This window comes from Coregonus lavaretus (genome assembly GCF_964263955.1).
Source record: "Coregonus lavaretus genome assembly, chromosome: 4".
Classification (NCBI taxonomy): Eukaryota; Metazoa; Chordata; class Actinopteri; order Salmoniformes; family Salmonidae; genus Coregonus; species Coregonus lavaretus.
This window is the reverse complement of record NC_139991.1, coordinates 43,456,072-43,481,345: the sequence shown is the minus strand read 5'-3', so window position 1 is coordinate 43,481,345 and position 25,274 is coordinate 43,456,072. Positions and strand designations below refer to the sequence as shown.

At 41.7% G+C, this 25,274-nt stretch overlaps 1 protein-coding gene across 1 annotated transcript in view; it reads left to right on the top strand.

The window, feature by feature from the left end:
- The first annotated feature begins 2,167 nt into the window (after positions 1-2,167).
- LOC311127737 (calcium-binding protein 7-like) overlaps positions 2,168-25,274 on the top strand; it is a 38,572-nt gene continuing 15,465 nt past the window's right edge. Inside the window, exons 1-4 of the mRNA XM_084159605.1 lie at positions 2,168-3,319; positions 17,570-17,713; positions 17,849-17,961; positions 18,684-18,831. Coding sequence (XP_084015731.1) covers positions 3,205-3,319; positions 17,570-17,713; positions 17,849-17,961; positions 18,684-18,831 — 520 coding nt within the window. The 5' untranslated portion in view covers positions 2,168-3,204. The remainder of the gene's footprint in view (positions 3,320-17,569; positions 17,714-17,848; positions 17,962-18,683; positions 18,832-25,274) is intronic.

The window sequence follows — 25,274 nt, the reverse complement described above, 5'->3', positions numbered from 1 at the left end:
AGAGGTTGATAGCTGTAGGTAAAAGACTAACAAAAAACACTTCAAGCCATCAAATCCGATCCCTCATCTAGTGGTCGACTAAGAACATTTCTACTTATTTTGCCCTTCCAAGGCATAAAGATGAGTCTGAAATCCCTTAATGTAGGTTTGCCCCCAGTGGAGAATGTTTTATATCAAATATGTACTCTCTGAAACAGCCATAAAACAAACAAACAATAGAGGGTTGTTTTAATGGGGTTTTGTCTGTCTTTTTAACGTGACTCCAACATCATTTCACTGTGACCTCTATCACACTATTGAAGAAGTTCTGACACAAATGAAATTGATACTGAGAAGTTTTAGGGGATCTTACTTCATTGCTTTACTGTTACAAAGAGGGACAGAGCGTTATTTTCCACCTGTGTAGTACAAGCAAATAAATAAAGGAAAATAACGTGGTAATATCGACAGATTCTGTCACCCCTGGGTCTGTAACAGTGGTCTGAGACCATTAAAGATTTTACCAGAACAAAAGAGGAATGAAAGCAGTCTGGACGTCAAACGCTGTATAGATGTCTGACCTTCTAGTACCGCCTGTGGACTAAGAACGTGTACACTGTTGAGGAGCACCTTTTGCCCTGACCCTGCTCTCTCACACATTCACATTTACACGCACTGAGATAGAGAGACAAACAAACTCATGCAGTGCAGTGCCCACACAGTGAATAAACAACAGGTTTTCCACATATTTTATACTAGCAGGGCAGCTTTGACATTGAAAGTCAATACATATTTAAAGGTGTCGCACTCATTCATCATATATGCAAGGATGCCTTTGTAAACAAGACACATACTGTGCAGTTTGGGGGCAAACAGAGTCTCACTAACTGTGGAATGGTATTCTCAGCAAAGAAATGCTAGCTACCTGTTGTTCAGTTTATGTACTGCACACATTTTGATATTAAGGTAAACAGGTGGGTTCCTATAGACATTTCTAGTAGCCTACTGTTTTCAAATAAAGTTTTTTTCTAAATAGCTCTAGCTAGGGATCCTTTTGGATCCATTTCAGATGTGATTATCAAACCATGGTTTTCTCAGGGCATTGTGTTACAAATTGTTAAAGCTGCACCAGTCTTTCTGGTTTTGAGAGGATGACTCAGGGTCTGAACCATCACATATCCATTGTACTGTGGAGGGGTTTGGAATGAGAGGGGCCTGTTATTCAGCTTTCATAAAGCCTGCTGCTGTCAGAGCCCATGCAGTGCCCAGACAGATGCTCAGGGAGGGGTGCAGGTGCAGTAGAGCGAGACAATCCCCCAGCATCCAGAGTGGAATAGACCTGTCAGCCAAACCAGCACTAAAACAGCCAGAGAAACCATAGAGAGCCCTCACCACAGGATTCTCATTCAACTATATGAAGAATCCTGACACATAGCCAACCTACAAGCAGCATGTAAAGATATATACATGCAGGCAGGCACGCACACACATACACACACACACACACACACACACACACATGCACACACACAATACTGAATAATTTCTACACAGTTCAGAAATTGTGAATAATTCTAGTTTGAATCATCCACAGACTTGAGTGATGCATGCTTTATTGAGTGATGCTTCGTTGAAAACACATATTGAAGAACTCCAAAGGGAAATGGTAGGGGCCTTTGGTTTCTTCGATTTCAGACTGACATACGGAAGAGGAGGCAGTACGGCAAGTGTATGAACGTTAGGACGCGCTATCCTTGGTGCTGAAATGTAATTACGACGCGTGGCTTTGACCTTCCAATCACAGCAGGTGTCCTCCAATAAAGTCAAACTAAAGTTCACCTGTTGCTCCTCGGGATTAGCCCTTGCACATTTGTATTACCATATACACATCGTTAGAGATAAAACTCTATTCTTCTATAAAACGACATCATGTCTCTATCTCTATAGGTAGGCTATTACACTGTCCATCTATTCATTCAACATTACGTGCCGTAATACCATGACCATCATGTTCAAGCATCACTAGTAAAATGAGTCAGCCATCAATGTCAACCTTGAGAGACACTTTTGTGTTCAATAAGATAATTTAGTCTACTTAGAAAGGGGAGGTGGAGGAGGTGTCATCACTGGAGGGGAGTGAAAAGCTTGGGGAGCTTAGACTGAGAAAAACAAAATGAGACAACAGTGTGCAGAGCAGACGGCACAAGGAGGATCAACCTCAAGGATCAACAGAGTGTTTCTCCATCTGAAGAGACAGTGGTAGCCCAGGAAATCCCTTGACAATTGAATACTTTGACAACTCTGGTTTTTAGTTTTGCTGTTATTTATTTATTAGGCTATTCATTCTTTTGTCTATTTTTGCCGGCATTTTTTTTTCTTGTTTTATTTTCAATGAGATCGTTACAGACGAAAATCTCTTCAATAGGCTACTGGTTGCAGCTTTTGGGGGCTATTGGTTAGACTACTTACAGTTTTATCGACTGGTCTCCAGAAGTGAAGATAAAGGGAACGGAAAAGGAAAGTGTGAGGAGACAGAAGGAAATACGTACCTTGTACAAAACAACGACCTGTGGGACTGTGCATGTTAATCCTATCAAACGCAAAATATAAGTCTTCAATCTAACAAATATGAAATGGCATGCATTTAAAAGCCAGCGCAGACTTAAACTGCTCTCGAATAGGATTTGTAGTTGACACGTTTTTTAAAAATATATATAGTTGTATTTTCTATTTTGGTATCATTGTTTTTTTCCCCATAAATGCGGAATAAAATATGTTGCAATGTGCGGTTTAAAATGGTTGGTTTTGATGTAACAAAGATATTTGCTATGTTTATCTGAGACAATAAAATAGATAGAATTACACCCAATAATAAAGTTTTAGCAATATATCTAATAGGCCTACTTATATCCTTCGGTAATTGTAATGCAACGTTGGTGTGACATATAGGCTACACAAGCACTCTTGATGTATAGGCATTCCATGCATTGAAGACAAAGGCAGAGACATCTGCCACTTTGTCCGGGACTTCGCGAGCTTCGATTCCGCCACTGTTTTCTCAACAGGCTACACCAAAAAACAATGACGGTCAAGTGACAGAACCTGAACAGAGATATTTTTTCTGATTACAAACTTGTGTTCTCCAAAGTGGACTATAGTAAAGTTTCGGTCAGAAAACTACAGTGAGCTATATGAAGATCGCGACACAGATTTTCCCTCGCAGAAATGCCAGTGCGAATGCCAGTGCGAACCACAAGGTTCATGTACAAGGGGAATTGCACTATTCCAGATATCCTATCATACCGGACCCCCATTAACCTGCCCGAGGATGAGGTGGAAGGTGAGTCATGATTATTATATCTATTATTTCATGTCTTGCCTAAATCCATTCTGCATGTGGAGGATCGATCCAGCCAGGTCAAGAGAATGACCCCTGCCCTGACCGTGAAATGAGTCACTCGAGCTCAGCTGTTCAGCACCTTGGAGAGCGCCCCACAGCTACGGGGCTAAATGTTAGCACATCACAATGGTCTCACACAAGCAGCAATTACAATTTAAAATGCACTAAGATTTTAGGGCATGTTCTATGCCCTTGTATGTTCTATCGTACTTGTCTTGACCAAATCACTTGTTCATAAGACAACTTACATGTGCCCAGCTGTAATTGCGGTAATAATATATGCCAGTTTAGCAGACGCTTTTATCCAAAGCGACTTATAGTCATGCGTGCATACATTTTACATATGGTTGGGAGACATCAGTTAGCACTAAAGTTTCATTATTGTTGTTAATAATGTTAGTTCCACCATCTGCAAAATAATTTAAACCAAAGAGAATGTATGCTACATTCTTAGAACAAAAGGTTCTACCTAGAACCTAAAACGGTTCTGGCTGTCCCCATAGGATAAACCCTTTGAAGAACCCTTTTCAATTCCAGGTAGAACCATTTTGGTTCCAGGTAGAACTCTTTTGAGTTACATGTAGGGATCTACATGGAACCAAAAAGGGTTCTACCTGGAACCAAAAAGGGTTCTCCTATGGGGACAGCCGAAGAACCCTTTTGTAACCCTTTTTTTCCTGTAGGCATGCCAATCTGAATGAGTGCTTGCAGGTTTGGAAAAGTATGCCTTGAATATTGCTAGACAATATTTGTTTGAATGTTGCTTGAATGGTGCTAGACAATGTCCAGGTATTTGTACCTTCATTTTTTTTATATAGTTGTACTAGTTCTCTGATACTTTATTCTTGTTTTTGGGTCGTTTTTTAATTATGATGGCATTTGGGCATGGCATTTTGGGGGAAAAAAGTACTTAATTTTGCTATGTTTTTTTATGAAGGTATTTGGGTACATCTTTCCATTGTAAACCAACTAATATGGCAGCTTAATGACTTAAATAATGCTTACCATTATGATAACATTGTGCCACCAGTAAGAATAGTAAAATGATGGTAACATCAATGACAAATTTTAGGTTATAGAGGATTTTCTTAATTGGGGGCCACATATGCTCAAATCTAAGGTCATTAAACATTTACTAAATGATGCCCACAATGTAATTTCCCTTCATTTAAATTGAGAAACACCAATTACACGTTGTATTTAGACTCACAAAATGATCTATGGACTTCTCACATTTATGACGTACTAAAAGAGTGTGATTAGCTAATTATTTTCTTCAATATAGACCTCACTCAATATTCAGTCTTTATCAATCTACTGTATCTTGCAAAACATTGGTGATTCAGACTGCCTGTGAGTAAGCATGTGTATGTTACAGATATATATTTCAACAGCAATCACTCAATTAACTCCATTATACAGTAACAATACATTATTTATTGAAGCCCCTGCGTATTGCCCACTCCAAGCTACAGTATTTCCTATAGAGGCCACCCAGCATCCACAGAGTTTCTCTATCTGCCTACTCTAATAACCTTTCTGAGGTAATTCAATTAAAGTTATGACTTATAATTAATGCATTGGTGCTGCAAGGAAGGGACATATAGAGTAAAGATCAGGACATAGATATCACCAAGTGTAACTGTGTAGCAGGACAAAACAAATCATTCCACCAGCATTTCCTAGGAAATGCAATCAGATTTTCCTGAGAGAATGTAAAGTAGCAAAGACGAGCCGACGCTACAGAATATAACCTGTGTATGTCTGTCTTTTCCAACTCTGAATCATAGAGAACAAAGTACTTACAATTCAAATGGAAGAAATAAATACACTTTTTCACACTTTAAGAAAAGAACAGTCATTAGAATACAATCCAGCCTGACGTAAGAGATGGTCCTCTCTAACCCTGAAGTATAGGAAATTGTGCCTTTCGATCCATATGTGTGCACTGTGTACATGGTATGGCATTGGAAATCACAATATGTGATGACTGTTGATGATGAGTATGACTCACAGCAGACAATAAAAAGTGAATATATTCATGACATTGGCTGTTTTTATGAAGGTCATTGATGATTGACAGCAGAAGATAACATGGGGCAGGGAGGAGTGAATGCTACCTGGAAGCTCCAGATGATAATGAAAAAAGCTGCACGGTGAATTCTGAAAACAAGTGGTTCATGGTGGAGATTTGTGAACTAAATACATAGAAATTAAAACAATCAACAGTATAATAAAAACCTTTAGTTAGGGATTGATTGGCATTGATGCATCATTGTTCTAGTTGACGTTAGTTTGTCGATAGAGGTTGCAAACCATAGAGAACCTATGGGTTTGGGTAATTTAGAACCTAGTCTTGCACAGTAGATTTGGTCCTGGGTTACGAGATTAACCAAATATCACAATTTGAGACTATGATTTATTTACTACTCCAGGAAGAATGGGCCGGGCAGTTAAATTCATAGGGGATTTCATTTTGAAAAGCCAGATTCTGAAGTTCACATAGTGTGGCACAGTGGTCTAAGGCACTGCATCGCAGCGCTAACTGTGCCACTGGTTCTAATCCAGGCTCTGTCGTAGCCGGCCATGACTGGGAGACCCATGGGGCGGTGCACAATTGGCCCAACGTCGTCCAGGGTAGGGGAGGGAAGAGCATGGCGTTTGCAACACCAGGGTTGTGGGTTCAATTCCCACGGGGAGCCAGTATGAAAAAAATTAAAATAATGTATGCACTCACTAACTGTAAGTTGCTCTGGATAAGAGCGTCTGCTAAATGACTAAAATGTAACAAAATCTCCCTGGCTTTTGGTGTACAGCTGCATCTCAGCAGAGGGATCATTAAAGATATCCTCTGTCTGGCATTGGGTAAAAAACAAAACCCTGCCAGAATATAGTAGCATTCTTCCTGTTTGAAAGGGCAGTTTGGTGGTTCCTGCAATGACGAGATACACATACAATACAATACAACTTTATTAATCCCCAAGGGGCAATTCCTTCCGGGCTGACAGGGTGCTTCAGACAGGACAAACACACACTGACAGTGTAAAAAATAAATATAAACACTTAAGGCATTATATAAGGGTGCATAATGCAATTGATGAAACTAAAGGTTCATGGTATTCACAGTTCTTAATTAATTGTAGGGCTAAACTATCTCTAGAATAGTCACTCGGACTTCGTTAATGTTCCTATTAACCAGGCGGATGGCTTCGGGCACAAACGAGGCCCTGCATGAATTTCGACTGTGTTTTCATACGTTTCCTGAAAGTTGAGAATGGAGATTTTGTTGAAACATACCCTAATCAAAATCTGTTTAAATGCTAGTGTTTTTGGAGCAAAGTCAGCAAGACGAAAAATAGAGATGAAAGTCAGATCAGATATGCCTCAGTATTTCATGCTGATAATGAAATTCCTATTTCTGCTATTGGTTGGTCGCCCTGGCCCCAGATCTGGCCAAGCTGTCTCGCCCTAAAATTCCATCCTTGCTTTGAGCAATTTATTTGGCATGGAGAAACCACTAGCTGTTGGGGGACTGAGACTCTAATCAAAAGACCAACCATGACTGGGCCCAACTCATAGAATTAGATCAAAACAAAAATACCCAAGATGCCATGTGTTGCAGGTGGAGTGCCAGCCCAATGACAGTGCAGCAGCCAGAGCTCTGCAGCAAATCATTCACTTATTGAGGAAGCCATTTGACTGCTGTTTACTCATTGAGGATCATCCAATGTAACGGGCACAGTGAGCTGTCCAAATTCAGACAGGGGGGTGGAAAAAGGACAGGTTGATTATGAGGGTAAAGGCTTGATAAAATTGGCACAGGAGCCAATTGTCTTTTCTTTCTGCCATGATTGGCTTGTGTTTTTGTCTGGTTGCTGGCTGCTGTGACTGATTACACTGTAATAATGCACAGTCCAAGTTTCAATATTAAAACCTGCGTGCTCCTTGAAGATAACACTGCAATGCGTCAATATGATAATTGTTACATTTACATTTTCGCACCAAAATTACAATTATTATAGTTATTATATGACAAAAAACATTTACCAAAATAATGCATTTAAAAAATACATTGAAAATACGTTTTTAAATATGTAGTGGGGAGGTGCAACTATCTTCATCATCAGTAAAAACAAACAGAAATTAAAGAGAATGGCACTTCTTATTATTCTTCCCGATCCCTAGTCCCTACAAACAATAATCAACTCCTCAAAATAATCAGACTGCACAGTTCATTCAAGTGTACCTCAACAACTATTGCATAGTCAGGAAAGTGTTTTTAAATGCCAGTTGACGCACTTGAACATGTCTGCCGAACTAGATAAGACTGGTGGTTTGCCCACACAGCATTGACTTCATTGGAGTGAGGTCCCAGGTCTCAGTCTGTCTCCACCCCTCTTCCTGTTTGTCAACGCACAACTGACGGAGCTTGCAAACATTATTTATAGATCAAAACATGTCAGAGAATCCCCCAGACACCAGGCATTGTGGTAGGACTCAGATCACTTTCCACTTTGTATGCAAAAGCTATCGTTATGCCTGGTTAAAAATGGGAAAAGGTTGCAGTAAGCACCTCATATAAAGGAGCTGGAGGCCTCTGACTCTACTATCTGTAAATCTGCAAATCAATTAATCTACTATTATATTTGATACAATGTTAACATTTGACAGAGACCCATAAATCTCTGCTCCCCCATCAGCTGATTCACACATAGTACCAAACTCACAGTTGAACACACACTGGATTCTAATCTGGATATAATAGAGTGCATACATACAGGTGTAGGATCTTAATTTGACCAGTATTGTCGCAGCAAAATAATCCTGGAGCAACAGGATTGGAACGTTTAGTCCATAATGTTGCTTGATCGGTGGTTAGGCTATTAGCTGGTCAAAATGAGGCTACATGAAAAGTGGAATAATGTTAATCTACCCATGTGTTAGTGAATTTATGTAAATCACGAAGCTCATCTGCATGTCCGTGCGGTGCAGGAAAACTCTCAGCAGCAAAAGAGTGATCAAATTAAGATCCTCCATCTGTAATAGAAAGAATCATCAGCATTATATTTTATTGAGCAAGCTTTACAAGCTTTTCTAAGTGCCATTGAACAAAGTGGCATGGCATTGTTTGAACAAATTATAACACTGTAGTCTATAGTGCTGTTCTCATCAAATGCTGTTACCCTTATCACTTACTGTATGTAGGTGGGTAAATTCCCAGAATAGGGAATCCTATGCCAAACGTGGACATATGGTAAGCAGTGGAGTCCCAATGGACACACCAGCAGTTTAAATTAGTACCAGGGAGGCTTTTCCTCTCATTTGCAGGGTCCCAGAATACTGTGAACTATGAGGGGGTTTCCTCACCTTACCTCACCACCACTGTGTAGAGCCGAGCTCTGCTATATCTAAGCAGACAGCTTGTACTGCAATTCCCAGGGCACATCAGAAGAAGCTTAGTCTCTTGTAGTATTTGTAAACCTGAAGAGATAACCTGGGATTAGTCATAACAAAGATGGAATGGAGATTGTGATAATTTGTTGGAGAGCTCTAGGCTTACAGTAAGCTATTTGAAGAGGAGGGCTCTTCTCTTTCTCTCTATCTCTCTCTCTCTCTTAGATGTAGCCTCACTGAATGCAGAACCAATGTCACAGTGCGAGTTCAGCTGTATTATCATAAAAAGAAAAGCCTGTTGAAAGATAGAGAAATCTCATGAAATGGATGAGCAGCCCACTGGGCACACCATGTCAATTCAACGTGGATAATTGGGTAATATTTGGTTGAGACATTTATCAATGACATTACAACCTATATTCACCCACTCAAAAAGACAGCCAAAAGTTAGTTGAATTGCCAATGTGTTATCACTATGCTTTCAACCATCTAAAAGAACAACCAAAATCCAATGGAAAAACTGTCTGATTTTATATTTAGCAACCCAAATGTCTATCACCACACTTTCAACAAATTAAAAGTGCAGTAAAGTTCAAATGGGAATACAATGTCAGATATTTTGTTTATTTATAAAACAGATTGTGTTATCACTGTGCTTAATCTAATAGCAGAACCAAATTACTTGGATTGCAGTTGAGATTAAATTAAAAGTTTACATGGTCCAAGTGATCAATGCCATTCGAGATTCTGTGCAGATTATTAAAGCAATTGTGAAAATCTCCACAGAGCTGTGATGACCTATGCATGCTATCTTAAACAAGCACACAACTGTATTAAGCCCCTTACGCTTTGTATGATTACATAAGAAGACATTTTAAGTTACAGTAACCTCAAAATGTGGCCATGGATGTGTTACTCATTTTAAGGTTGAATGTTACATTAGTTTACAAGATAGCCTTAACTTTAGGCTATTTACTGTATTACAAAAGTAATATTGAATTGTGTTTGGTTGACAACTCAACCAAATATCAACATTTTCTTGGAGATATATCTACTGCTTGGATAGTTCCATCTGAGCCACCAGCTTGATCCCATTCTTTAACTTTTATTTTTGGTTGAGTTGGAGATGTAAATCAACATATAATTTGTTAACCTGTCGACAGGTTAATACGCTGTTTATTGTATTTCAAAAGTGAAATTGAATTGTGTTTGGTGGTCAACACAACCAAACATCAACATTTGAAGAAGATGTATCTTCTGCTTGGATAGTTCCATTCAATATCACTAAATATCATTTAATTTGAAATAAACCAGAGCTTGAAACCCTAGGCCTATTGTATTGTCTATTTTTAGTTAAATTCTGGGTTGAATTGAAACAATAGCTGTGGATGACTTTGCAATTGCTATATTGGCCTAAATAGCATCATTGATCATTATTATACTGTACAGTGCCTTCGGAAAAGTATTCAGACCCCTTGATTTTTTCCACATTTTGTTAGGTTACAGCCTTATTCTAAAATTGAATAAATTGTTTTATTCCCTCATCAATCTACACACAATACCCCATAACGACGAAGCAAAAACTATTTTTTATAAATATTTGCTAATTTATAAAAATAAAATAAAAATGGAAATATCACATTTACATAAGTAATCAGACCCTTTACTCAGTACTTTGTTGAAGCACCTTTGGCAGCGATCACAGCCTCGAGTCTTCTTGGGTATGACGCTACAAGCGTGGCACACCTGTATTTGGGGAGTTTCTCCCATTCTTCTCTGTAGATCCTCTCAAGCTCTGTCGGGTTGGATGGGGAGCGTTGCTGCACAGCTATTTTCAGGTCTCTCCAGAGATGTTCGATCGGGTTCAAGTCCGGGCTCTGGCTGGGCCACTCAAGGACATTCAGAGACTTGTCCCGAAGCCACTCCTGCATTGTCTTGGCTGTGTGTTTAGGGTCGTTGACCTGTTGGAAGGTGAACCTTCGCCCCAGTCTGAGGACCTGAGCGCTCTGGAGCAGGTTTTCATCAAGGATCTCTCTATACATTGCTCCGTTCATCTTTGCCTCGATCCTGACTAGTCTCCCAGTCCCTGCTGCTGAAAAATATCCCCACAGCATGATGCTGCCACCACCATGCTTCACCATAGGGATGGTGTCAGGTTTCCTCCAGATGGAATGCTTGGCATTCAGGCCAAAGAGTTTAATCTTGGTTTCATCAGACCAGAGAATCATGTTAATCATGGTCTGAGAGTCTTTAGGTGCCTTTTGGCAAACTCCAAGCGGGCTGTCATGTGCCTTTTACCAAGGAGTGGCTTTCATCTGGCCACTCTACCATAAAGGCCTGATTGGTGGAGTGCTGCAGAGATGGTTGTCCTTCTGGAAGGTTCTCCCATTTCCACAGAGGAACTCTGGAGCTCTGTCAGCGTGACCATCAGGTTCTTGGTCACCTCCCTGACCAAGGCCCTTCTCCCCTTATTGCTCAGTTTGGCCGGGCGGCCAGCTCTAGGAAGAGTCTTGGTGATTCCAAACTTCTTCCATTTAAGAATGATGGAGGCCACTGTGTTCTCGCAGACCTTCAATGCTGCAGAAATGTTTTGGTACCCTTCCCCAGATTGGTGCCTCGACACAATCCTGTCTTGAAGCTCTACGGACAATTCCTTCGACCTCATGGCTTTTGCTCTGACATGCACTGTCAACTGTGGAACCTTATATAAACAGGTGCCTTTCCAAATCATGTCCCTTTCAATTGAATTTACCACAGGTGGACTCCAATCAAGTTGTAGAAACATCTCAAGGATGATCAATGGAAAAAGGATGCACCTGAGCTCAATTTCGAGTCTCATAGCAAAGGGTCTGAATACTTATGCAAATAAGGTATTTCCTATTTTTATTTTATAAAAACATGTTTTACCTTTGTCATTATGGGGCATTGCGTGTAGATTGCTGAAGATTTTGTATTTATTCAAACCATTTTAGAATAAGGCTGTAACGTAACAAAATGGGGAAAAAGTCAAGAGGTCTGAATACTTTCCGAAGGCACTTTATGAGTGATAAAGTATGGTCAGTCACATTTCATTTGTTATGTTAAACCTACCCTTTGGAATGACTTTGATAGCAACAGTGAGTCTATGTAGTTGGAGTGGAGATCTCTTAACAATCACTCTCATGATAGCACATTGGTAATAGTCAGTGACAAATATCATAGCTAAGCAGGACTAGGCTTCGATAAAACCCTGGATGGGAGACCAAAGGGTAGCTGTAGATAGATCAATTATCCAGCAGAAGGTGCTGCCCAGACTATTTTTTTTATAGTGGATATAAATTGATTTGCATTTTAATTAGGGAAATAAGTATTTGACCCCCTCTCAATCAGAAAGATTTCTGGCTCCCAGGTATCTTTTATACAGGTAACGAGCTGAGATTAGGAGCCCACTCTTAAAGGGAGTGCTCCTAATCTCAGCTTGTTACCTGTATAAAAGACACCTGTCCACAGAAGCAATCAATCAATCAGATTCCAAACTCTCCACCATGGCCAAGACCAAAGAGCTCTCCAAGGATGTGGGTGAAAGTGTTGTGGTCAGATGAGACCAAAATAGAGCTCTTTGGCATCAACTCAACTCGCTGTGTTTGGAGGAGGAGGAATGCTGTCTATGACCCCAAGAACACCATCCCCACCGTCTAACATGGAGGTGGAAACATTATGCTTTGGGGGTGTTTTTCTGCTAAGGGGACAGGACAACTTCACCGCATTAAAAGGACGATGGACGGCGCCATGTACCGTCATATCTTGGGTGAGAACCTCCTTCCCTCAGCCAGGGCTTTGAAAATGGGTCGTGGATGGGTATTCCAGCATGACAATGACCCAAAACACACGGCCAAGGCAACAAAGGAGTGGCTCAAGAAGAAGCACTTTAAGGTCCTGGAGAGGCCTAGCCAGTCTCCAGACCTTAATCCCATAGAAAATCTGTGGAGGGAGCTGAAGGTTTGAGTTGCCAAATGTCAGCCTCGAACCTTAATGACTTGGAGAAGATCTGCAAAGAGGAGTGGGACAAAATCCCTCCTGAGATGTGTGCAAACCTGGTGGCCAACTACAAGAAACGTCTGACCTCTGTGATTGCCAACAAGGGTTTTGCCACCAAGTACTAAGTCATGTTTTGCAGAGGGGTCAAATACTTATTTCCCTCATTAAAATGCAAATCAATTTATAAAAATTTTCACATACATTTTTCTGGATTTTTTTGTTGTTATTCTGTCTCTCACTGTTCAAATAAACCTACCATTAAAATTATAGACTGATCATTTCTTTGTCAGTGGGCAAACGTACAAAATCAGCAGGGGATCAAATACTTTTTTCCCTCACTGTATGTCTATGTTGAAATTTGGTTGCCATGATTACATTTCACCCTCAAAACAACAGTTGATAAATTTTTACAAATCCATTGTATATTCCATGTAGATTCCACGTCACAATACATTGACAAATGATGTTGAAAAATGTTGATTCAACCAGTTTGTGCCCAGTGGGAGGTCTCAAAAAAATATACATCTGACACCAGCTTCAGCAAATACAGTGAGACGGCAGTGAATAAAGTAATTTAATATTTGATAGATGTATGCACAACCAAAAAGGCTTTAAAATATTTGACAACAATATAAACTCCATTATCAGTCAGTTGGAACCGCACAGTCTTGCGTTTTTTTTTCCATTTTGGTTTCATTGTCGTTAGTCATCGTTTGGGAAAGCATTAGCGACAGTGCAGAATATAGCTATGTCACCCATACAATACCTACAAGCCGAGTGAGACAGATGAGCAGAAAAAACTGTCCTCTTCAGAGAGAGAATCAATGGTCCTGAGGCACTGGGGAAGAATAGGGCTCAGGCTCAGAGGTGACCTTTTGTTCAAGGGGAATGGTGCAGACAGACCCCTGTAGAGATCCCCTTTCAGGGCTTGCTCTATTCAATAAAGAGCAGATTGATTGAGGAGATTTTAATACACATGTAGATTGGATTCTTTTTTAAGTGACTTCCAGGTGGAAATGGAGGAATTGACTTAGAATGCAAATTCATTCTACAATAATGGAATGTGGTTTGGTGCGTATTCCTAGTGCTGTCACTGCTCAGGAATGTCAGCAATTCTATAGATCAGACTTGTATTGTGAGCATTAATAATGATAGTCGACGTGAGACTTCAGGTGCAGGCAGCAAGCTAGACTTAGTAGTTTTTAATTCTTGAAGCAACAGTGACAAATGACTTTAACTCAATACCTCTACAGCTGAAATTACACCATGTATTTTTAAGCTAACTGCGGAAAAAGTTACATTTTGACTGACTTTTAAAGTTCAGAAAAAACATGAAATCAGGATATGCCAAGGAACCTAAGGCGTTCAAGTGTAACTATTCTTGGAACAGGACCAATGTGGTGGCCATACCCTTGACATTTAATGAAGGACTAAGACAAATCAAAATTACAAACTCATTTTCCAAGAAGGTGGTCCTAGTCAAGAATCTATGACCCTCAACCTCTCTCACTCATTAATAATGCATTCATAATCATATCTGACAAAGAGCCAAGGTCACTTGCTAGCAAAATCATACCAATATATTCAGTATCTGTCAATGAACATATCAAGATCTACGGTGCCTTTGGAAAGTATTCAGACCCCTTGACTTTTTCCACATTTTGTTACGTTACAGCCTTATTCTAAAATTGATTAAATTGTTTTTTTCCCCTCATCAATCTACACACAATACCCCATAATGACAAAGCAAAAACAGGTTTTTAGAAATGTTTGCTAATTTATAGAAAAATAAATAACTGAAATATTACATTAACATAAGAATTCAGACGCTTTACTCAGTACTTTGTTGAAGCACCTTTGGCAGCGATTACAGTATTGAGTCTTCTTGGGTATGACGCTACAAGCTTGGCACACCTGTATTTGGGGAGTTTCTCCTATTCCTCTCTGCAGATCCTCTCAAGCTCTGTCAGGTTGGATGGGGAGTGTTGCTGCACAGCTATTTTCAGGTCTCTCCAGAGATGTTCGATCGGGTTCAAGTCCGGGCTCTGGCTGGGCCACTCAAGGACATCCAGAGACTTGTCCTGAAGCCACTCTTGCGTTGTCTTGGCTGTGTGCTTAGGGTCGTTGGCCTGTTGGAAGGTGAATCTTCGTCCCAGTTTTGTTTATTTAATACATTTTAGAATAAGGCTGTAACGTAACAAAATGTGGAAAAAGTCAAGGGGTCTAAATACTTTCTGAAGGCACTGTATCTATATTAGTGAGGCTGTGCTGAAATAGTACAACAACAGTCTGTAGGTGAAAAGGTGATTAATCGCTGTCCAAATAACGCTCAGTCACTGGTGACTGTCTCTACAGCCACAACACTCCAAGGGGTGTTGCATTTGTCAGCGTGATGGCATCATATATCAATAGTAAAAGAAAACAAAAGTTGCCACTATATGAGCTATGAGACAATTGTTCAATAACACCCATTGGTCAGGTGGAAGTAGGACATTGGTTGCTATTATTGTTGTTATGGGGCATTGAGCAGGGCTGAATGATGTCTGATGGCCAGGTCAATGTGACCCCATCTCTCTGTTAGAGCTGATGGGATGTAAGTCTGACTGATGCAAAGACTTGAAATCAAAAATGGGGTTGTGTGAGACTTGCGAAGGAGGAGGAGGAGATAGCAGGAATATCTCTCTTTCACTGAGATGATGAAGGAAAGACAAAGATGATAACCTGACAGCAGATCAAACAGAAACAACAAACAGAGCCACACTGGAGGGAGATGAAGAATAAACCAACAGCCTAGCTGTCTGCTTCCCAGAGAACACACTAAACAATGATTTTATTGGCAAAGGACTATCAACACAAACTATTGAGCCACTCCTCTTATTGTTTTAACCGCCTATCCCTATCATTGTAGGTGGTGAAAACCTAACTATTATCACAAACTGTTTATTACATTGAGGCCCTGGTATTTGTATCATCCTTCCTTATACAGCCAAAAGTACAGAAATCCATAAAACTACTTGGTACACTCTTAGAAAAAAAGGGTTCCAAAGGGGTTCTTCGGCTGTCCCCATAGAATAACCCTTTTTGGTCCCAGGTAGAACCCTTTTTGGTTCAAGGTAGAACTGTTTTTGGTTCCAGGTAGAACTCTTTTCTCTGAGTGAGTTCTAAGAGTGCACGGAAAAAGATAACCTTGGCAATGGCATATTCATCTCCATCATACATAGGATGTGAAGACTGAACAATAACTATCAAAACAACTTACTCAATAATTTGACTGTTATAGAAATCGTTAATCATAGTTTTCCTTTGATGTGCTTTCTGGGAAACATAACAGTTTGCTGCTATAAAAGCACTCACTGTAATTGGAATGTGTGATTTGTCTTGATCCTGCTGTTGTGTCCCAGAGCAGTAGGGTCAGTCTGACCCTGGCCGCAGAATAGTTGGCGCTCTTTTCAGTCCTCAGTACACAAAAGAGGTTACAATATGCCTTTTATCAATTGCAAACATTTAACAGAAGGTTAACAAATCAATGCAAATGCTCAAAGTATTAATCTCAACTAAAGTAATGGGAGTCTCGACTAATTTGTTTGCATGCTATTACTATTACCATTCTCCTGTCAAATGGAACTGTCTAATTACTTAACTATATTGTAATTCAGACCCCATATATGTTTTATAGTGGATGCTGTGGATGTATGTGGTGCTAGATTCCACAAGCCAAGTCCTCTGGACTTTGTCTCAGCTCACTAAATATAAATGGCCTATAGCCACTCAGTTGCTCATTGATTCAGAGGATACATTCAATTGTGTTACTGTGTAAATAACCTGGATTATGCATTCAGCAGGGGAATATAAGAACCAGTTCCTCGAATCACATGCGGCACTTTGCAGTTTGTCGTTTTCAAACCCGTTGAGTCTTGTTGAAATTAGGTAACTGCAATATTTAAAACCCCTTTTGCACTAGAAGGCTTATTTCCAACCAAATGTGGATTTACATTGGCACCAGTTGAGGGAAAACAGCCTATGCACATGTGCATGGATTGTGTACAGATTTATTATAGGGTTTTGATTTAATTTATATACCTCATTTGAGCACAGTATTGTTGAAGTTTGATGTGCTGAAATGTGATATGACTGTATGCATAATTTGCTCACTTTGTACTAGCTGATTCTGGAAGGCCCTCCCTTCTTATCTGTTGTGTTTCCCTGTCCTGCCCAGGCTCAGCCTTTTATTGTGGGTCTTCTTATGCACAAATGTCTCAGTAGTGGTGTACTGTCTCTCGGTAAACTCCAGGTCAAGGATATTTCACGCCTGATCTAAACAAACGTATGAAGTCTTTTACCATTTTGATGAGTATTTTGTTTATTTGCAACCCTCCAAGATCTTGTATGGAAACTATTCCAAACCCCCTAGCTACTGATAATAGGCTTGTAGCCTCTCCTCATGTGCTAAAGTATTCTGTTTGAAGTGAAAAAGGTACAGTTGGCATCAAATATGCAAAACTTCAGTCTCTTTGCAGTTTGATGCAAATACACACTCAGAGATTTAAAGCTCTACAAATTCAGCTGAGCAATAAAAATATCAGCCAACTAGCTGCAATAAGATATTAACCTAAAGCCACCTAACTCTGAGTCTGAGCATTATTATCTGTGGGTAGTTTGAAAGGTCAGGACAGCTCTGTTGTGTGGTGGGGAAATGTGAACTTCTTGTTATCAATGCATTAGAATATCAGACTAGTCTCAATCATCCTATCTGAGTTTTGTTCCTTCATTTCTCCACAGAGATCCGTGAGGCCTTCAAGGTGTTTGACCGAGATGGAAACGGGTACATCTCAAAGCAGGAGTTGGGGGTGGCTATGCGGTCGCTGGGATACATGCCCAATGAGGTGGAGCTGGAGATTATTATCCAAAGGCTGGACATGGATGGTGAATCACAAACACACACAATTTTAAATGCTGTTCACTGAGATCATTCAAGATAAGGCCTTTGCTCCATTACATGTGTAAAAGTGTCTGGCTGACCAAAATATTGACTAAATATCCACACTCCTATCCCTGCAGGTGATGGCCAGGTTGACTTTGAGGAATTTGTTGCACTGCTTGGACCAAAACTTATTGCTGCTGGGATGCCTGATAAGTTCCATGGGGCGGACTTTGACTCTGTATTTTGGAAGGTAAGGTATCTGCTATCAGCCCCCTCATCTACCTCCTTCTCCTCTTTCTTCATCAGAGTTAATTATGGCTTAATATTTCCTCATTGGAGTGAGATGATTTTCCTGAGGGATTTTAAAGCTTTTGTGATTATAAATCACAGTCAGTCTAATTAAAATTACCATAAAAACATGATAGGAGTTAAATAATCATTAAAGAGAGGGCAATTCCACTGTGGTTATGACATCACGTATTATATTCCTAATTGCCGTTGCAAGCGTTCCCCAGGGATTACAATTTCTATTCAATTTATTCATGAGAGAGAGTCGATTCCAGAGCCATGTTCAGACAATTAAAACAAACACTTTATTAGTCGCTTTATCGTTTAAATTCTTCATCACTGTGATGAATGGATAATTACAATGGATGTCATAATAGTCAGGAGGCTGTTCATGATTTTAAACTTTATAGCAGTACAAAGAATTTACATTTAAAAAAAAGCTCCAGGCTATACACAATTGATGTTTTTCTAAATCAAACATGTGAAATTTGATTTAACATAATCCATTATTTTAAATATATTCACCACACCTGTCTGTGATGTGATGGGATGGGAGAGAAACCCTTGCACCACTTCTAATTGTCTTACATAGAAATGCTTCTCAGTGTAACCTTGCTCAAACATTGATATGCAGACAGACACCTGTGCTCATGTTAAGTGTTTGTGTCTGGTACTGTCTTCCAGTGTGACATGTCAAAGCTGACCGTGGATGAGCTGAAGAGGCTACTGTATGACACCTTCTGTGACCACCTCACCATGAAAGACATTGAGAACATCATCATGACTGAAGAGAGCCACCTGGACATTCAAGAGTGCCAAGTGGACATTGACAGTAAGAGCTTTCAACCAGTACAATCTTGCTATGCAATAAGTGTGACCGGTGTAGTTTGCCCCTGCGTTGTGTTTTGATCGGCTTACATTTGACCAAACGATCAGGGTTGGTGTTGATCTTTTATTCTCTGATAATGACAGGAGAAACTTCCATAAACAAATGCTGTGCTGCCCTAATATGCCAAACTCCTCTGCAAAGTAACAACAAAAGGGGACAGGAGTAGCCACGCTAGCCCTATGACGACATGTAGCCTACAGTAGAAAGTACAGGGGTTAGCTAGCATGTACAGCCCTCACAACTCAACAGATAAAAAGTTAATAAATGACTGAAATACATGAATATCCCAATATGTTGGTGGGATACCATTATAATACACTGTCAGTGACCATTCAAACTCCTTATAAGTGTTTTAACATATAGGATTGATTATGATTTTCATGGGACAATTTTTCAGTAACCTACCTCTTCCACATGGGTACAGTAGACAGGGAAGAGCTAAGGGGGGCAGGGGATGTTTGAGGGGGAACAGAAGGAGAAGCAAGTGTGCAACATTAAAAAGAGCACTTACAACAACAAAAGGAATGTACAGCAATATCAGCCATGGAACTATTCAGATTTTTTGTAATTATACAACAGGAAATTCAACACTTGTTACACTCACTCCCGCCAGAATTACACAAACATCTGGAGAGTATGACAAGAAAAATAAAATATTGTAATGACTTCGTAGATACCGGCCCTAAGTGTTACCAAACCACACACTGGAATATATCAGCTAAATAGCTACCTAATAAAAGCTTAAGAGAGGACAGAGCTCTCTACAGAAAAATGAGGTGCATTTTACACCACAAGGACTTAGGCAATATCTTCTACTACAGTCATGGTAAAAAGTTTTGAGAATGACACAAGTATAGGTCTTCACAAAGTTCACTGCTTCAGTGTTATGAGATATTTTTATCAGATGTTACTATGGTATACTGAAGTATAATTGCAAGCATTCCATAAGCGTCAAAGGCTTTTATTGACAATTACATTAAGTTTATGCAAAGAGTCAATATTTGCAGTGTTGACCCTTCTTTTTCAAGACCTCTGCAATCCGCCCTGGCATGCTGTCAATTAACTTCTGGGCCACATCCTGACTGATGGCAGCCCATTTTTGCATAATCAATGCTTGGAGTTTGTCAGAATTTGTGGGTTTTTGTTTGTCCACCCGCCTCTTGAGGATCGACCACAAGTTCTCAATGGGATTAAGGTCTGGGGAGTTTCCTGGCCATGGACCCAACATTTCGATGTTTTGTTCCCCGAGCCACTTAGTTATCACTTTTACCTTATGGCAAGGTGCTCCATCATGCTGGAAAAGGCATTGGTCGTCACCAAACTGTTCTTGGATGGTTGGGAGAAGTTGCTCTCGGAGGATGTGTTGGTACCATTCTTTATTCATGGCTGTGTTCTTAGGCAAAATTATGAGTGAGCCCACTCCCTTGGCTGAGAAGCAACCCCACACATGAATGGTCTCAGGATGCTTTACTGTTGGCATGACACAGGACTGATGGTAGCGCTCACCTTGTCTTCTCCAGACAAGGTGTTTTTCAGATGCCCCAAACAATCGGAAAGGGGATTCATCAGAGAAAATGACTTTACCCCAGTCCTCAGCAGTCCAATCCCTGTACCTTTTGCAGAATATCAGTCTGTCCCTGATGTTTTTCCTGGAGAGAAGTGGCTTCTTTGCTGCCTTTCTTGACACCAGGCCATCCTCCAAAAGTCTTCGCCTCACTGTGCATGCAGTTGCACTCACACCTGCTTGCTGCCATTCCTGAGCAAGCTCTGCACTGGTGGTGCCCCGATCCCGCAGCTGTATCAACTTTAGGAGGCGGTCCTGGCGCTTGCTGGAGTTTCTTGGGTGCCCTGACGCCTTCTTCACAACAATTGATCCTCTCTCCTTGAAGTTCTTATGATCCAATAAATGGTTGATTTAGGTGCAATCTTACTAGCAGCAATATCCTTGCCTGTGAAGCCCTTTTTGTGCAAAGCAATGATGACGGCACGTGTTTCCTTGCAGGTAACCATGGTTAACAGAGGAAGAACAATGATTTCAAGCACCACCCTCATTTTAAAGCTTCCAGTCTGTTATTCTAACTCAATCAGCATGACAGAGTGATCTCCAGTCTTATCCTCGTCAACACTCTCACCTGTGTTAACGAGAGAATCATTGACATGATGGCAGCTGGTCCTTTTGTGGCAGGGCTGAAATGCAGTGGCAATGTTTTTTGGGGATTAAGTTCATTTTCATGGCAAAGAGGGACTTTGCAATTAATTGCAATTCATCTGAATACTCTTTATGACATTCTGGAGTATATGCAAATTATCATCATCAACACTGAGGCAGCAGACTTTGTGAATATTAGTATTTGTGTCATTCTCAAAACTTTTGACCACGACTGTACTATTAATATATATGTTGATTCCCTTGTGAATAATAGGGGACTTTCTCCTATCAATGCCCTTTAGAGTCTAAAATGTGTTGTATCATAGACTCTATCAGTCTACACACTGGCTTGATAACCCTCCCAAACCTAGAAGTGGGGTGATTGCCTGCATGGGTGCTCTGCCTAGGTTGTTCTGGGGCAGGGGGGTATTGAGGGGCAGGGATAGGGGTGGGGGATGAAGGGGCACCAGCACCAGGAGCACCAGCCACAGGAAGCTCATCTGAGTGAATGTTAAACTGTGGGTTACTTGGGTTGAGGCTGGCAGTGTCTTCATCAGTGTCTTCAGCCGAAGACTGTTCTTGGACCCAGGAAGTAATATGATCCTCAGCACATCCATCCAGCCAGGAGAGAGCATCCTCCATGGAAGCTGCTGCACTGTTGAATTCCAATCCAGAAGCTTCAGTCTCAAGCACATCCATCACATGGGTGAGGGAGAGGGTGTGTGGCTGACCCTAATAGCCAGCCAGGCATTGACCAGGCAAGGCCTGCTTCCTCAGTCTCAGGCAGGACGTACTGGAATCTCTTGCTCTTGGTAAGTGGATCTTTGGAAACTCTGTACAAGATATCATTCAGCAGCGTGAGCTTTTCCCATTGCTTCAGAATCTTCAGAACAAACTGATTTTCATTGTGACGCTCACGCTTGGGTGGTCTGCGCTTCCTGTCAACATGGTGAATCACTCTGAAGATGGCGGCATCATGTTGTTGGTGGGCTATTCTACGAACAAGGAGGGGAGTGTGTCTTGGCCAGCTGGAGCTAACGTGCTTATGTGGTCCACTAACGAAGCAGCTCTCTGCCGAGACGCAGTCTCCCAGTCTTCATGAGAGGAGAGGAGAGTAAGCCTGACACGTTATCCTCAGACAAGGACACATCTGCAGACACTAAGGGCAAAAAGGGGCTTTGCGATGGAGGAACATCCGGGGATGAAGTGCTGGTAGTACAGGACCATCCCTGTGATGGTGTGCGGGCGTTGTCTTTCATCAGATCTTCCTTCTTAAAGGCTGAGATTACCTTGAACTTCTCCTGGTCAATAGAGACGCCAGTGCTGTCGATGATATGGCCCAGAAACCTCACAGAGTTATGCAAAAAGTGACACTTCTTCTGTGATAGCTTCAGGTTGTTAGCTCTCAATCAACTGAACACGACTTCAAGGAGTCTCAGAGACTCTTTCTTGGAAGGAGCAAAGACGGGCAGATCATCCAGGTAGCACAGAAGGCTGGAAAAGTTAAGGTCACCAAAAATCCTCATTCTCATGAAGGACGCCTGACTGTTGCACAGACCTTGTGGAAGCCTATTGTACTCGTACACACCCAGGGGTGACGTAAAGGCTGTGTATTTTTGGTCAGTCTCATGGAGAGGGATGTTGTGTAAAACCCTGATGTGAGGTCCATGGTGCTAAAATAGGCGGGCAGCCAGGCAGTCAGTTTGATGTGGCAGCGGGTGAGCGTCTTTGATGGTCCTTGTGTTGAGCCAGCGGAAGTCAGTGCAGATCCCCAGGTCCCCATTGTTTTTCCAGACCATGACCAGTGTCGAGGCGTACTGACTTGGTGATGAGTTGTTTCTCCTCCATTTCACTCAACACTTCTCTCAGCTTGTGAAAGTGTGCAGGAAGGACGCGGCGGTAGGGAAGCCTGAAAGGGCAGTCGTCAGAGAGGTGGATGCGACTGCTCACACTTGGAGTCAATGTAATTGTAGGAGATGGCTTCTCAGTTCTTCTTGACAGACTTGATTACGTTTGATAATAAAAATAATAATAATATGCCATTTAGCAGACGCTTTTATCCAAAGCGACTTACAGTCATGCGTGCATACATGTTTTTTTTTTTTTGTGTATGGGTGGTCCCGGGGATCGAACCCACTACCTTGGCGTTACAAGCGCCGTGCTCTACCAGCTGAGCTACAGAGGACCACATGATAAACTCATCTCATTGGCCAGGGACAACCAGGATTGGCACTGTGAACTTTGATTCGTAAACTTCGATTTCCAGGTCCTATATACATTTGGGCTTCGTAGTCAGACCACCACAACCGACGAGAACCACATTGTTGAGGGCTAGCTGAGAAAAGGGAAGAACACCAGCAGCTTTCAGTTTCGACTCTCCCTCTTCACTGATTATGCATGACATAGAGCCTGAGTCCAACATTCCATTCAATGTATTAGTACTGGGGCATAAAACAGCTCACTAGCCCCTTCTAGTCTCTGTGATCCGACAAAAATGTAGTTCTGGTCGTCTGACAGTAGCATACAGCTATTTACATAGATGGACTGCAGGTCTGGCTCACCTATGAGGATCACTTTATCTTTGCCCATGCTTTCGCACTACATGGGCTGGCTAGTTTAAAAAGGGGTTGATTTCGGAGGGGAGCGCTGACGTCATGGGAGGCTGAGATGCTTTTGGGCAGTCTCTCTTGAAATGGCCAGGCCTGAGACAGGAGTGACACAGCCTGTGTAGCCTGCAGTGTGCATAGGTCGTATGCTCAGTGGAGCCACAAACTTTGTATGGGGGACTTGGCTGGACTTGGCATGAGGGACTTGACTGGACTTGACGTGAGGGACTTGACTGGACCTGGTGTGAGGGACTTGACTGGACTTGGCGGGAGGGACTTGACTGGACCTGGTGTGAGGGACTTGACTGGACCTGGCGTGAGGGACTTGGCTAGTGTGACAGAGAAGCGGTGGACAGTGAGAGGACTCGGTCCAACATGCCAACCACATGGCGAATGCCTAGTTCCTCTGTAGTGAGACTGATTGGAGGGGCCGGTGGTGGAGCTGGAGTATTGAAGGAGGGCTGAGACTGGCTGAATACCTCAGAGTGTTGACGTGGCTCACTGTGATGGAGAATGGGCTGGAGAATGGGCTGGCTGACTGCTGCTGGGCTCTGACAACATGCTGACAGAGGCACTGCGTATTGAGCTTGGCCTCTCCTCAGATCCCTCTGATGGCCATTCAACCATCCCTGGACCTCTGATACGGTCCACTCCTCGGCAGGCTTAAACTGGAAAGACGGGGCGAGCTTGGGGTCTGACCAGTGGGAGATGAACATCATAACAAGGTCAGCACTGGAGTCATCAACATTTCTACCCCATCTGCGCAGACACTCATCAGCAACATCAATGGCCTTATTCAAACGGATTCAGTAATCCAATCGTATTCTCACCAGCTTTCGGTTTGGTGCTGTAGATGTCTGCCACAGGCAAACTGGAGAATGTCAGTTCACTGAAATCTCTCTTCAGGATGTCAAACAGAGCAGTGGGTTTCTTGTCAGAGCTCAACTGTCTAGTGACACCTTTACCACATCGCGTGCTTTACCAGTGAGTCTACTCTGTATGACATTAAACATCTCACCTTCAGCACAATTCACTCTGCGCATCTCTTCCCACTCATGGATGGAGAACTGATCTGTGTGGTCACCTCTGAAGAAAGTTGGTGGTTTTATGTCTGACTGGACAATCACATTAATCTTTGATACATCAAACTGTGACTGGTGACTGTGACTGGAAGGCTGGGGCTGATTATCACTAGGCTGGTGCATGGTCTGGATACCTGCAGTGATAGACTCACCAATCTGTTTGGCTAGGTCAGAAATCATACGGTGTAGTAATGACCTGGTTAGCAGGGTGAAAGGCTTTGTGTGTATGTGGAGTGGACCTAGCAGCTGGACCAACTGGGGAATCTAACAATAACTGGTTAACTGCGTCGTCATGATCCACCTCATATGGAGCTACTAGTCTACCTCTCCCATACCCAGATGTAACAGCTGGATGACCTCTCCCATACCCAGATGTAACAACTGGACGACCTCTCCCATACCCAGATGTAACAACTGGACGACCTCTCCCATACCCAGATGTAACAGCTGGACGACCTCTCCCATACCCAGATGTAACAGCTGGATGACCTCTCCCATACCCAGATGTAACAGCTGGATGACCTCTCCCATACCCAGATGTAACAGCTG